Below are 14,113 nucleotides of genomic sequence, written 5' to 3'. Positions count from 1 at the left end.
GCGATGTGTGGCCGTGAATGAGGGGGGACAGAGCCCCCTGGGGGGCTGGGGGCTGCAGCTCCCCCCCAGCCCCACGCTGTCCCCTTGGGGTGACCAACTGATGTCACCTTGGCCGTGATTGAGCTGCCGGGGACCCCCCCGTGTCCCCCCGCCCGCTGCAGCCCCGGTGCCTTCGGCCACGTCCCGGCGCTGCGGGGCCCCGGCCAGGCCCTTCCTGCCCCGTTTCCTCCGGCAGCCGGCGGGAAGCGAGTCCCACCCCGAGCCCTTCCTCCTGCAAGGGACACGGTGCCCGCACAGGATGGGCACTGGGGTGCCCCCCAAACCTGCCTCGGTGCCCCCCAGAGCCGCTGAAGGAGTTGGGGGACACAAAGCACCCCCAGAGCTGGGGGGGCTGCTACAACACCGGTGTGTGCACCGAGAGCCCCCAGCCCTCTGCTGTGCCTCAGTTTCCCTTCTGCTGTGCCTCAGTTTCCCTTCTGCTGTGCCTCAGTTTCCCCTCTGGCCGGGCTGTTTGGGGACCCCAACTCTCCCTGTGCCCCCCAGGGGAGCCTGTGGAGATCTGGGGGTGACAACTGTGTGTGCCACATCTCTGTGGAGATCTGGGGGTGACAACTGTGTGTGCCACATCTCTGTGGAGATCTGGGGGTGACAACTGTGTGTGCCACATCTCTGTGGAGATCTGGGGGTGACAACTGTGTGTGCCACATCTCTGTGGAGATCTGGGGGTGACAACTGTGTGTGCCACGTGCCATGGAGCGGGGTTGGGGGGATCGGCCGGCCCCCCCCCCCACACTCTCCTGCCTTGTCCCCGTTCCAGGACAGCTCCGTGCTGGACATTTATGGCCTGGCTCCCGCAGCCCCGGCGGCTCACGGCGTCCCTCCCGCGTGCTGCCAGGCATCCCGGAGCATCCCGTTCCTGTCACAGCCACCACGGGACCCCCCCCCCGTCCCCCTTGTGGCAGCTGCCACCCCACGCTGAGCTTTTTATAGCCCCGACCTGGGGCTGCGTGTGCCCGGAAAGGGGCAGGTGGCCGTGGGACAGCCGGGGTCACGCGTGGCAGCGGCTGAGCGGGGCAGGGCAGGGCCGGGGCACCGGGCACGCCCCGGAGCAGGCTGTCATTACCGATAAATATAGGCCCGGGCACGGAGCCAGCCGTGGGCAGCGGCCGGGCACGGGCACCCTGCACGCCCCTGCCCACCCTGGTGCCACCATCGTGTCCCCGCCTGGGGCTCGGGGTGCATCCCTGGGGATCCCTGGATCTCCCCGCACCCCCGTGGCCTTGTCGGGGTGGTTGGGCTCGGGTTTCCTCCCCCGGAGCCGCCGCAGTCCCCGCGGCCTCTCCCGGGGTACAGCTAATCCCGGCTGCGGGGGCTGCCGGTGTCACCCTCCGGGAACGCCGCCACCGAGCGAGGGATGGGGGGGCTGCAACCCGCGGCCCCCGGTGGCGTTTGGGACCCCCGACAGCTCCGGGACCCTCCTGTCTGACCTGTCCCGAGGGCTCGGGGCCGTATCCCCGGGCTGGCACCGGCTGTGACCTCGTCGGGTCCCGCCGGGCCCGGGGGATCCCTCTGGGGGCGTCCCCGGTGCTGCCGCGGGATCCCCAAGACGTCAGTGACCGATGTGACGTCAGCGGGCAGGTGTGACGTCACGGAACCCCGTCGGGGGCGGGCGACAGCGAGAAGCGGGGCCGGAGCGAGGGAACGGGCGAGCGCCCGGTCCCGGGCCGCCACCTCCGGTAACCCCGGGCCGCCACCTCCGGTACCCCCGGGCCGCCACCTCCGGTACCCCCGGGCCGCCTCCTCCGGTACCCCCGTGCTCCCTCCGGACCCCTCTGCCGGGCTGCCCCCGCCCCCGGGGCTGCTCACGGGGCCGGGGGTTTCGTGAGGCCAGGCAGGGTCCCGGTACCGGAGGTCCTGGCAGCACTCCCGGTACCGGCTGTGGCTCTCGGGGCACGGGGCACCGGCCGCAGCCCCCCGGTGGGACCGTGCCGCTGCAGGGGCGCTAACGGGGCAGCGCTAACGGCGCTGCCAGCCCCGGGGGCGCTGCCAAACCGGGCACAGCCAGCCGGGTCCCCCCAGAACCCCCCGTTTGTCCCGGGAGTGGAACCGGCGGGTACGGCAAGGAACGGTACCGAGCCGGTACCGAGGTGGATCGGGAGATACCAAGGGAGTACCGGGGTGATACCGGACGGTACCGGCTGGGGAGCTGCGGGCGCTACCGGGGGGTATCACGGGAGGTGCTGGAGTGGTACCGAAGGGTACCGGGATGGTACCGGCGGGTATTGAGGGAGTACCGGGATGGTACCGGCGGGTATTGAGGGGGTACCGGGATGGTACCGGCGGGTATTGAGGGAGTACCGGGATGGTACCGGAGGGTATTGAGGGGGTACCGGGATGGTACCGGCGGGTATTGAGGGAGTACCGGGATGGTATTGAGGGGGTACCGGCGAGGCACCGAAGGGTATTGCGGAGTTCTGGGTCCCTTCCGTTCACCCTCCGGCCTCCCGCGGGCCCGGGCCGGCTCCGCACGGGCTGAGCTCATCTTTCCAGCCCGCGGGCGCTGTTCCCGGCGCCGGCGCCCGCCAGCAGCCGCCGCTCTTTCCATCGGCCCGGCCAGGGGCTCCCCGCGGGGACCGGGCGGGGGCGGGACCCCGCGTCATCCCCCCCGCACCCGGCACCGAGCAGGAGGAGCCCGGGGGTACCGGTGCCGCTGAGCACCGGAGATACCCAGATGGGCACCGGGCAGAGCGGTACCGGGGGTACGGGAGGCACCGGGGGCACACCGGGAATGGGGGCACACTGGAGATACCGGCACCGAGAGGGCTCCGGGGATAATGGTACCGGAGATACCGGCACCTAGAGGGCACCGGGAATGGGGGCACCGGGGTACCGGCAACGAGGGACACCGGGGATTCCGACACAGACAGAGAGATGGGCACTGGGCATAGCGGTACCGAGGGTACGGGAGGCACCGGGGGCACACCGGGAATGGGGGCTATGAAGATACCGGCACCGAGGGGGCTGCGGGGATGCCAACACTGAGGGGACACCGGGGATAACGGTACAGGAGACACCGGCACCGAGAATGGGGGCACCGGGGTACCGGCAACGAGGGGACACCGGGGACACCGACACCGAGAGGTTACCGGGGGTGGGGACTGAAGTGATGCCAGCACCGAGGGGGCATCGGGGGTGGGCGCACCGGAGTACCGGCAACGAGGAGACACCGGAAATCCAGGCAGCAAGAGAGCGACAGGGATGGAGGCACCGGCGGACACCAGCCCCGGTGTAACGGCAGCGAGGAGACACCGAAGAGCCACCGGCTCTGGGGACACCGGGGATACCCCGGACACCGGGGCCTCCCTGCCCCCTCCGGCGGCCCCCGGAGCCCCGGGGGGGATGAGTAGGGAAGCGAGGGGCGCCCGAGCTATTTTTAGCCGGGGCCGCGGGGTATTTTTAGCCGGGGCCGCGGGTGCGTCAATGGAACCCCTCGTGCGTCACGGCCGCGCCCCCGCCGGGGCCGCCCCCCCCGTGCGTCACCGGCCCCGCGCCGCCCCGCGCGTCACCGAGCGCTTAAGAGAAAGTAGTGGCGGGGCCGGAGCCCGGCGGAGCCCGCGGAGCGGCCGTGGCAGGAGCAGGAACCGGAGCGCCGCCGCGCCGGCACCCGGGTACGGGCGGCACCGGGATGCGGGGGGCACCGGGGGCACCGGGGGCACGGGGGTCGTGCTGGCAGCGGGAGGTGCACGGCGTCCCGGTGGTGTCCCGGTGGCACCGGGGGAACAGGAGCCGTTGTGTGTGCGGGGCGGCACCGGAGGGGTTCAGGTCGGGCGTGTCAGGTGGCACGGAGGGGATCCCGGGTCGGGCATCCCGGTGGCACCGGGGGCTCAGGGCGGTGTCATCCTGCAAGGTGGATGGATGTGGGCGGGTGTCCCGGTAGCACCACGGGCAACCGAGTCGCGCGTCCCGGTGGAGCCGGGGCTGACGTGTCCGAAGGACGCTGTGGAAGGAACTCCCGGTGCCACCGGTGAGAGTCGGGGGTCCCGGGGGAAGGCACCGGGCGGTGCGCGCTGTGCGGGGCTGCCCCTTGTCGGTATCCGGTGGCACCGGGAGGAACCGAGTCGTGTGTCCCGCGTGGCGCTGGGAGGCGCACGGGATCGGGCGTCCCGGTGACACCGGCAGGAACTCGGTCAGGAGTGCCGGTAGCACCGGGGGTCGCGCACCCGGCAGGAATTGGCAGAGCGACCCCCGGCCCCGGGAGTCCCGGGAAGAGCCCGACACGCCCCTGTCCTCTGTGAGGAGCTGCGCAGCACCGGGAGCTGCTTCTTGGGCCGTGGGGGACCGGGCTGGTTCCCCCATCACGGCACCCGAACCGGGACGCAGGAAATCCCCGTGTCTGGGGATCGCAGGGGGCAGAGCTACCCCACACCGGGCATCACCCCGAGAACCCCGAGCAGAGCGGTCACGGAACCGGAGAGGGCAGCAGCGGGGCAGGCAGGAGCACGCGGGCAGCACCGGGAACGCTGCAGCTGGGATGTGCGGGCAGCACCGGGAGCTGGCAGCGCAGACGGGGATGTGCGGGCAGCACCGGGAGCTGGCAGCGGAGACGGGGATGTGCGGGCAGCCAGCCCCGTGCGGGCAAAGCCCCCGCTGCCCACGTCCCTGCCGGCACCTGCTGCCCGGTAATGCCGCAGCGGCGGCTGCCGGGCCCGCGTGGGCAGCGGGAGCCACCCCCGGTGCCACCGGCTGCTCTCGCCCGCCCGCGGCTCGGGGCCCGGTGCCAGCGGCTGCCACCCGCCCGTGCAGGCGGCAGCCTCGGGGCTGGGCACGGACGGGCAGCTGCCCTCCCAGCGCAGGAATCTGCAAACAGAGCCCGGCCGTGGGCAGAGCAGAGGCTGCTGCGGGAATCTGTGCCCGCTCCCCGTGGGGACAGGGCAGAGGGGACCCCAGATGCTGTCAGCGAGTGGGTGGGAGCAGAAATGTTCAAACTGGGAGCACGGGAAGGGTCGAGGCGTTGCATCTGCCAGGGTTTCCATGCAGGCATGGAGAACTCCCCCTGGCACAGACAGCGTCCCCTGGGGCGAGTGCCCAGCACGGCCTCAGATCCCCTGGGCTTCATTTGGGGTCGGGAGGCAGCTGGGGGGTCTCTGTTCCCTCTGCACCCGGCTGGACACGCACAAACCCCACCGGCACCTCCAGCAGGGGGCTGGGGGCTGGTGCCATCCCCTGGGTGCCAGAGCTGCAGCCACGCTGGGTATTTTTAACCGCGGCTCCTGGCGGGGTGTCGGCTTTCCTGGTGCCCGAGAGAGCTGCCCAGATTTGGCTGGGGGAATCCGGGGGCTCTGGCAGCAGGGCCGTGCCAGGACGTGGCCGGGGGCCAGCGCAGCGTGACCTTTAAAGGTCTGAGAGATGAATTACATTATCGTCTTGCCATCGGGGTCACTTCTGCCTTGGCTTTCAGCTGGACACAGGACTCTGCTTGTCTTATGTCTCACCAGAGCCATGCACAGCCCCCGGGGGGCTCCAGGGACACAGGGTGGGCTCCTCTCCCCCTCACCTGCGCTGATGTTCCCAAAAAGCTCTAAAAGGGATTATGGGGGAAGTGGAATCCTCAAAACGCAGCTCAGCCCCAACTCTGGCTTCCCTTGGCCAACCCGAGGGCTTGGGAATCTGCTGGCCACATTCCTCCCTCATTCCCTTTCGGGGGCTTTTGCTAAGCCAGCGTTTTGGGCAATGTCCTTTGCACCCATTGGCTGTGCTGTGACCTTTCCTGGGGACACTGGTGGCCGCCACCACGCTGCCAGTGGCCATGGAGGCGCAGCTGCAGCACGAGGAGAACCCGGGGGAAGCTCTCACAGCTCCCACCCTGTCTCCATCCTCTGCACGGATGCCAGAGGGGCTGTACCGAGCTGAGGGGGGGGGGGGGGTGACACCTGGGTTTCTGCTTGGGAGCCCCAGCTGTGCCCAGGGTGACATCTGGATTTCTGCTGGGTGTGATACCTGGATTTCTGTGAGGGGTGACAGCTGGATTTCTGCTGGGGGAGCCCCATCTGGGGGGGTGTGACACCTGGGTTTCTGCTGGGTTGATACCTGGATTCCTGCTGGGGTGACACCTGGGTTTCTGTGAGGGGTGACACCTGGATTCCTGCTGGGGTGACACCTGGGTTTCTGTGAGGGGTGACACCTGGATTTCTGCTGGGGGAGCCTGAGCTGTGCCTGAGGGTGACACCGGGATTTCTGCTGGGGGGCCCGAGCTGGGGGGCTGTGACACCTGGGTTCCTGCTGGGGTGCCCCCTGTGTTTCTGACGCCCCTCTCTCCCCTCAGAGATGCCCTGCATCCAGGCCCAGTGCAGCACCACGGGCGCCGGCCCCTGCGAGCGCTGCCCGGCCGAGCTGCTCAGCCCCGAGGGCGGCCGATTCCCCATGGAAGTGGCCGGAGCCGATCTGGCGGCCGCCCCAGCCCTGCCCAGCTTCAGCACCTTCATGGAGGGCTACGCCGGCGAGTTCGACGCCTTCCTCTACCAGCTGCCATCCAGCGGCCAGCCCAGCGCCGCCACCGCCTTCAAGCTGGAGGATTTCCAGGTGTACGGCTGCTACCCCAGCGCCTTCGGGGGGCAGCCGGACGAGACCCTGTCCTCCAGCGGCTCGGACTGCTACGGGAGCCCCTGCTCCATCCCCTCGCCCGCCACGCCCGGCTTCCAGCCCCCGCAGGCCGCAGGATGGGAGGGCTCCTTCGGGCCGTACTCGCCGCTGCCGAACTATGAGGCTGGGCAGCCCTGGGCTGAGGCAGCCAAGGGTGGGGGGTCTCAGCCTCCTTTCTTCGCCTTCGGCCCCCCGGCCCCCAGCCCTGCCGGCTCCCCGGCCACCCTCAAGGGGCAGCTGGGCCCCTCGCCCCGCGTGGATCCGCGGCTGCTGGACACGGACGCCTTTCCCCCGAGCCAGGGGGCTCCCAGGGGCTTCGGGGGGCTGCCCCTGGCTCCCAGCTCGCCGCTGCTGGAGGGGCCGGCGCTGGCGCCCAGCAAGGTGCGCAGCCCCGGGGCAGGTGAGGGGCGCTGCGCCGTCTGCGGGGACAACGCGTCGTGCCAGCACTACGGCGTGCGCACCTGCGAGGGCTGCAAGGGATTCTTCAAGGTAAGGGGACGGCCTCGGGATGTCGGCACCGTGCTCTGCGGCAGCGGGAGGATGCTGAGGGGTGTCCCGGGGAGGGGCAGGGCAGGGGGCACGGCCGCCGAGCCCTCCCCGCGGCCACGGAGCCGGATGCTGGGCCGGAGAGGGAGGCAGGGGAGGACAGAAGGGCTTTTGTTCGGAGCTCGGCGCCCCGGGCTGAGCTGGGCCGCTCCTTCCCCACCCGCAGCGCACAGTGCAGAAGAATGCCAAGTACATCTGCCTGGCCAACAAGGACTGCCCTGTGGACAAGCGGCGCAGGAACCGCTGCCAGTTCTGCCGCTTCCAGAAGTGCCTGGCCGTCGGCATGGTCAAAGAAGGTACCAGGACCCCTCCCCTCCCCAGCAGGAGCGGGGAGTCCCCTCCCTGCAGCCTCTGTGGCTGCACTGGGGACAGGAACTCACCGCAAGTCCCAACCACAGTGGTCCGGACCGACAGCCTGAAGGGGAGGCGGGGCCGGCTCCCCTCCAAGCCCAAGCAGCCGCCGGATGCGTCCCCGGTCAGCCTCATCACCTCGCTGGTGCGGGCTCACATTGACTCCATCCCCAGCGCCACCAAGCTCGACTACTCCAAGGTAGGGCTGGTGCCACTCCATGCCCTGCCCAGGGCCGTGCCAGGGCTGGGGTTGGATCCTGACCCATCCCCAGCTCCTCACCCATCCCCATCCCAGTCCTGACCCATCCCCATCCCAATCCTGACCCATCCCCAGCTCCTCACCCATCCCCATCCCAGATCCTGACCCATCCCCATCCCAGTTCCTGATCCAAACTCATCCCTGTTGCTAACCCAACAGTTCCTGACCTGTCCCCATCCCAGATCCTGATCCATTCCCACCCAGTTCCTCACCCATCTCCATCCCAGGTCCTGATCCCATTCCCACCTCAATTCCTGATCCACCCCTGTCCCAGGTCCTGATCCATTCCAGTTCCTGACCCATCCCCATCCCCATCCTGACCCATCTTCATCCCAATCCTGACCCATCCCCATCCCCATCCCAGTCCTGACCCATCCCATCCTATCCCATCTCATCCCAATTCTTCACCCAATGCCCATCCAGTTCTTCACCCATCCCATCCCAATCCTGACCCATCCCACCCCAGTTCTTCACCCGTGCCCATCCCAATCCTGACTCATCCCCATCCCAGTTCTTCACTCATCCTCATCCCAATTCTGACCCATCTCCATCTCAATCCTGACCCATCCCAATCCCAGTCCTGACCCATTCCCATCCCCATTCTTCACCCATGCCCATCCTGGCCCATCCCCATCCCAATCCTTCCCCATCCCACTCCTGACCCATCCCATCCCAGTCCTGACCCATTCCCATCCCAGTTCTTCACCTGTCTCCATCCCAATCCTGGCCCATCCCCAATCCCAATCCTGGCCCATCCCAGTCCTGACCCATCCCCATCCCAGTTCTTCACCTGTCTCCATCCCAATCCTGGCCCATCCCCAATCCCAATCCTGGCCCATCCCAGTCCTGACCCATCCCAGTTCTTCACCCATGCCCATCCCAGTCCTGACCCATCCCACTCCTGACCCGTGCCCCCGGCAGTTCCAGGAGTCAGCACCGTGCCCGTTTGAGAAGGAGGACTCCGTGGACGTGCAGCAGTTCTATGACCTCCTCACGGGCTCCATGGACGTCATCCGCAAGTGGGCTGAGAAGATCCAGGGCTTCAGCGAGCTGCCCAAGGAGGACCAGGACCTCCTGCTGGAGTCAGCCTTCCTGGAGCTCTTCATCCTTCGCCTGGCATACCGGTGAGCCCCAGGGGGAGTGGGGTGGGAATGACGGGGGTGACACCTGGATTTCTGCTGGGGTGACACCTGGATTTCTGCTGGGGGAACTGAGCTGTGACCAGGGTGACACCTGGATTTCTGCTGGGGTGACACCTGGATTTCTGCTGGGGGAGCCCGAACTGTGCCTGGGGGTGACACCTGGATTTCTGCTGGGGAACCTGAGCTATGACCAGGGTGACACCTGGATTTCTGCTGAGGGTGACACCTGGATTTCTGCTGGGGGAACCTGAGCTGTGACCAGGGTGACACCTGGATTTCTGCTGGGGAACCTGAGCTGTGACCAGGGGTGACACCTGGATTTCTGCTGGGGGAGCCTGAGCTGTGACCAGGGTGACACCTGGATTTCTGCTGGGGGAGGTGACACCTGGATCCTGATCCATCCCCAGTTCCAGGTGTCACCCCCAGCAGAAATCCAGGTGTCACCTCTGGGCAGGTGTCACCTGGATTTCTCCTGGGAGGTGTCACCTGGATTTCTGCTGAGGGTGACACCTGGATTTCTGCTGGGGAGCCTGAGTTGTGACAAGGGTGTCACCTGGATTTCTGCTGGGGAACCTGAGCTGTGACCAGGGTGACACCTGGATTTCTGCTGGGGGAGCCCGAGCTGTGACCAGGGTGACACCTGGATTTCTGGTGGGGAACCCTGAGCTGTGACCAGGGTGACACCTGGGTTTCTGCTGGGGAAACTGAGCTGTGACCAGGCTGACACCTGGATTTCTGCTGGGGGAGGTGACACCTGGATTCTGACCCATCCCCAGTTCCAGGTGTCACCCCCAGCAGAAATCCAGGTGTCAGCTCTGGGCAGGTGTCACCTGGATTTCTCCTGGGAGGTGTCACCTGGATTTCTGCTGAGGGTGACACCTGGATTTCTGCTGGGGGAGCCTGAGCTGTGACAAGGGTGTCACGTGGATTTCTGCTGGGGAACCTGAGCTGTGACCAGGGTGACACCTGGATTTCTGCTGGGGAACCCTGAGCTGTGCCTGGGCCTTCTGCTGACCTGGATTTCTCCTGGCAGCTCCAAGCCAGAGGAAGGAAAACTCATCTTCTGCAACGGCGTGGTGCTGCACCGGCAGCAGTGCGTGCGAGGCTTCGGGGAGTGGATCGACGCCATCCTCGAGTTCTCCCAGAGCCTGCATCGCATGAGCGTCGATGTCCCCTCCTTCTCCTGCCTCGCCGCCCTCGTCATCATCACAGGTGAGATCCCCCCCGCTCCAGGCCTGGCGCTGTCCCCATCGCCACCTGGTGTCTGTCCCCACGGTCTCACAGCCTTTGTGTCACCGCAGACCGGCACGGGCTGAAGGAGCCGAAGCGGGTGGAGGAGCTGCAGAACCGCATCGTGGGCTGCCTCAAGGACCACGTGGCAGCAGCAGGGGCTGAGCCCGGCCGCTCCAGCTGCCTCTCCAAGCTGCTGGGGAAGCTGCCCGAGCTGCGCAGCCTCTGCACCCAGGGCCTCCAGCGCATCTTCTACCTCAAGCTGGAGGATCTGGTGCCGCCACCACCCATTGTAGACAAGATCTTCATGGACACTCTGCCTTTCTGAGTCCCGGGCAAGGGGCTGCCATGAGCCCCTGACCCGCCTGGGGACATCTGGGACCCGCCCTGGGCAACCCTGGTTCAGTCCAAGGATGCCTGGGAACCCCCTGGGAACCCCTGGGTCACCCCTGGGATGCCTGGAATATCTCTTGGGTACCCCTAGATCAGCCCTGGGATGTTTGGGACCCCCCCTGGGTGACCCCCAGAATGCCCAAAAACCACCTGGGCATCCCTGGATCACTCCCAGGACGCCTGGAACCTGCCCTGGTCACTCCTGGATCAATTCTGGGATGCCCAGGACATCCCTGTGGACCCCTGGATGACCTCTGGGACACCCAGGCCATTCCCAAGACTCCATGCACACCCCTGGATCACCCCCAGAACACCTGGAACCCCCTCCTGGGTCATCCACAGGATGCCTGGGACCCCCTGGGCACCCCTAGATCGCTCCTGGGATGCCTGGGACCACTCCCAGGATATCTGGAACATCCCCTGGGTACCCCTAGATTGCTCCTGGGATGCCTGGGACCACCCCTGCACCACTCCAGGGATGCCTGGGATCACTCCCAGGATATCTGGGTCCCCCCTCAGATGCCTGAGTCTTCTTGGGGGCACCTTTGGGGGTGCCCCACGTGCCTTCACGGCCCAGGGCGTGGCCTCCCAGCAGCCCTGGTGCCGTCTTCCCCGGGGGCATCGCCAGCGCGGTGCCCTTTTCCCCTGTAAAAACGCCCCTGATGTAAATAGCGCCGGCCGGGTCCTGTACAGAGCGGGGGCCGTGGGCGAGGGGTGGCTCCGGCCCCCTCAACCTCGGCCCCTTCCCCTTTATATATATTTTTCTGGGTTTCCCTCTTTTTGGCCATTTTCTGTATATAAACTTGTACGTACAGTGAGAGCCACTGGGCGGGACCTTGGTGCCTTGTGTGTTAATATTTTTCCTTTTTAGTTAAATTCGGGGATTGGGAAGGGGGGACAGGGGCTGGGGACAGCTGGGACGCTGGAGAGGGGGAAAAACCGGGATGTTGGAGTTGGGGGCAGCCAGAACATAGCGGAAGGGCAGAGCCTGAGGGAACAAACAGGACACGGGAGCTGCGACAGCCGGACTAGGGACAGTCAGAGCTGGGGACAGGAGATGGTGACAGCCGGAGCTCGGGACAGTGGAGATGTCAGAGCTGGGAGCAGCTGAGACACTTGGGCTGGATAAAAACAAGACGCTGGAGCCGGGGAAAAAACAGAGCACTGGAGCTGGGACAGCCGGGATGCCAGAGCTGGGGACAGCCGGGACAGTGGATCTGGGGACAGCCGGGACAGTGGATCTGGGGACAGCCGGGACAGTGGATCTGGGGACAGCTGCGGCACTGGAGCCGGCGGCAGCCAGGGCCAAACCGGGGACAGCCGGGATGCCAAACCCAGTGACAGCCGGGCCGGTGGATCTGGGGACAGCCGGGGACAGGCGGGATCCCAAAACCGGGGACAGCCGGGGCTCCGGAGCCGGGACATCCGGGACGCCAAACCGGGGACAATCGGGGCTCCAGAGCCGGGGACAGCCGGGGCTCTGGAGCCGGTGACAGCCGGGATGTCAAACCCGGGGACAGCCGGAGCTCCGGAGCCGGGCCGGTGGATCTGGGGACAGCCGGGGCTCCAGAGCCGGGGACAGCCGGGCCGGTGGATCTGGGGATCTGGGGACAGCCGGGGACAGCCGGGATGCCAAAACCGGGGACAGCCGGGGCTCCGAAGCCGGGGACAATCGGGGCTCCAGAGCCGGGACAGCCGGGACGCCAAACCGGGGACAATCGGGGCTCCAGAGCCGGGGACAGCCGGGACGTCAAACCGGGGACAGCCGGGGCTCAGGAGCCGGTGACAGCCGGGACGCCAAACCGGGAACAGCCGGGACGCCAAACCGGGCACAGCCGGGACGCCAAACCGGGGACAGCCGGGACGCCAAACCGGGGACAGCCGGGGCTCCGGAGCCTCACGTTGCCCACGGCGCTGCCCTTGAACCGTCACTCACCCCCGGCTGCCGCGGCCCCGCACCTGTCGCCCGCCTGATTTATCCTCCCCAAAATAACCGGGAAGCGTGACCGTGATCCCCGCTCGTGTTCCTGGGGACGTGGCCGCTGGCAGGGCCAGCCCTGGCGGGGGGGGTGGTGGCGTTTGGGGTCCCGAGCCCAGGAGTTGGGGACAGAGCCGGGGGGTCCAAGGCAAGGGTGACACGCGTGGCTGATGTGTCCCCCGGTTTGTCGCCTTCCTCCTGCTGGGGACAGCCTGGCCCCGGAGCAAACGCTAACGGGGACACCCGGAACAAGGGCCACATTGAGGCGCGGGGCCGAGGGCGCCCGCAGTGACACAAAACAAGGGTCCCTCTGTCCCCCCCGCCGCCGCCCCCGCCATGGGGACAGCGCTGACGCACGGCGGGGCCGCGAACGGGAACCGGGGCGGGGAACAGCGGGCACGGTGGGCACCGGGTTGGCACCGGTGCGGTTGTTCTGTCCCCTCCCCACAGCTCAGGGCTGCTCTCTGCCACCTTGTCCCCGTCGCTGTCCCCGTTCCCTCGGCACGGGCTGCTGCGGGAGGGACGGGGACGGTACCGGCAGGGCCGAGTAAAAGCAGCTCCGTGGAACCGGCGGGCGGGTCCGGGGCTGCTCGGCACAGACGCGGTCGTGTCGGTCGGTGTGTGCCCGGCTCCCCGCACGGTGACACGCCACGGCCACATTCCTGCTGCGACTGACACCGAGCCATGTGTCCTCATGGCAGCGTGGCCGATCACTGCCCCAAATGCCCATGTCCCCGTTCCCTGTGTCCCCATGTCCATCCATCCCCTGTTCCTGTGTCCCCCAAGTTCCCCCAAGTCCCCACGTCCCTGCTCCCACTGCACCCCATATCCACATGTCCCCATGTCCAGCCCTATCCAGCCATCTCACTGTCCCTTTGTCCCCCTAGTCTTCATGTCCCCTTATCCAGTATCCCCCTGTGTCACGCTGTTCCTTGTGTCCATCTGTCCCTGTGTCCCCACTTCTTTATTTCCCCTGCTGTCCCATATCCTTGTGTCCCTTCATAGCCAGGTGTCCCCGTGCCCCTGTGGTCCCCATGGGCCCTGTCCGTGCCCGTCTGTCCTGTGTCCCCACGAGTGTCCCCCCCGTTGTTGCCTTGTCCCTGCAGGGGTCAGACTGTCCCTTTGTCCCCCTAGTCTTCATGTCCCCTTATCCAGTATCCCCCTGTGTCCCCATATCCCCGTGTCATGCTGTCCCTTGTGTCCATCTGTCCCTTTGCCCACCCCCTCTTTATTTCCTCATGGTCCTGCTATCCCACATCCTTGTGTCCCTTCATATCCAGGTGTCCCCCGTGCCCCTATGCCCCTGTGTCCGGTGTCCCCACACGTGTCCCCCCCGTTGTCGCCTTGTCCCCGCAGGGGTCAGCAGGGGACACCGGCCCCGCTGCAGTAGCGGCGCCGCGGAGCCTCCAGCACAGAGGACGCTGTGGAGCCGCTGAGCCGCTCCGGGCTGCGGCATTGCAGCTCTATGGCCCCTTGGGAACGAACCAAGCAGCGAAGAGGGGAATCCACAGATTCCGAACGGCGATTCCGCCCCCGGTGACACCCCGCGAGCGGGAACGGCACCGAAGGGGAAAA

General features: G+C 67.2%; 1 protein-coding gene across 1 annotated transcript; it reads left to right on the top strand.

Annotated features, from left to right (window-relative positions):
• The first annotated feature begins 3,174 nt into the window (after nt 1-3,174).
• On the top strand, nt 3,175-11,380 carry NR4A1 (nuclear receptor subfamily 4 group A member 1). The gene is given in 8 exon segments (XM_054649323.2): nt 3,175-3,629; nt 3,631-3,668; nt 6,323-7,128; nt 7,352-7,481; nt 7,584-7,735; nt 8,717-8,919; nt 9,971-10,149; nt 10,239-11,380. Coding segments are annotated over 8 exon segments (2,136 nt in total). The 5' UTR covers nt 3,175-3,258; the 3' UTR covers nt 10,496-11,380.
• Nucleotides 11,381-14,113: the final 2,733 nt, after the last annotated feature.

The sequence above is a fragment of the Agelaius phoeniceus genome, chromosome 35 (assembly GCF_051311805.1).
Source record: "Agelaius phoeniceus isolate bAgePho1 chromosome 35, bAgePho1.hap1, whole genome shotgun sequence".
Classification (NCBI taxonomy): domain Eukaryota; kingdom Metazoa; phylum Chordata; class Aves; order Passeriformes; family Icteridae; genus Agelaius; species Agelaius phoeniceus.
Note: the sequence above shows the minus strand (reverse complement) of the source record. Positions and strands in the feature narration are given on the sequence as shown.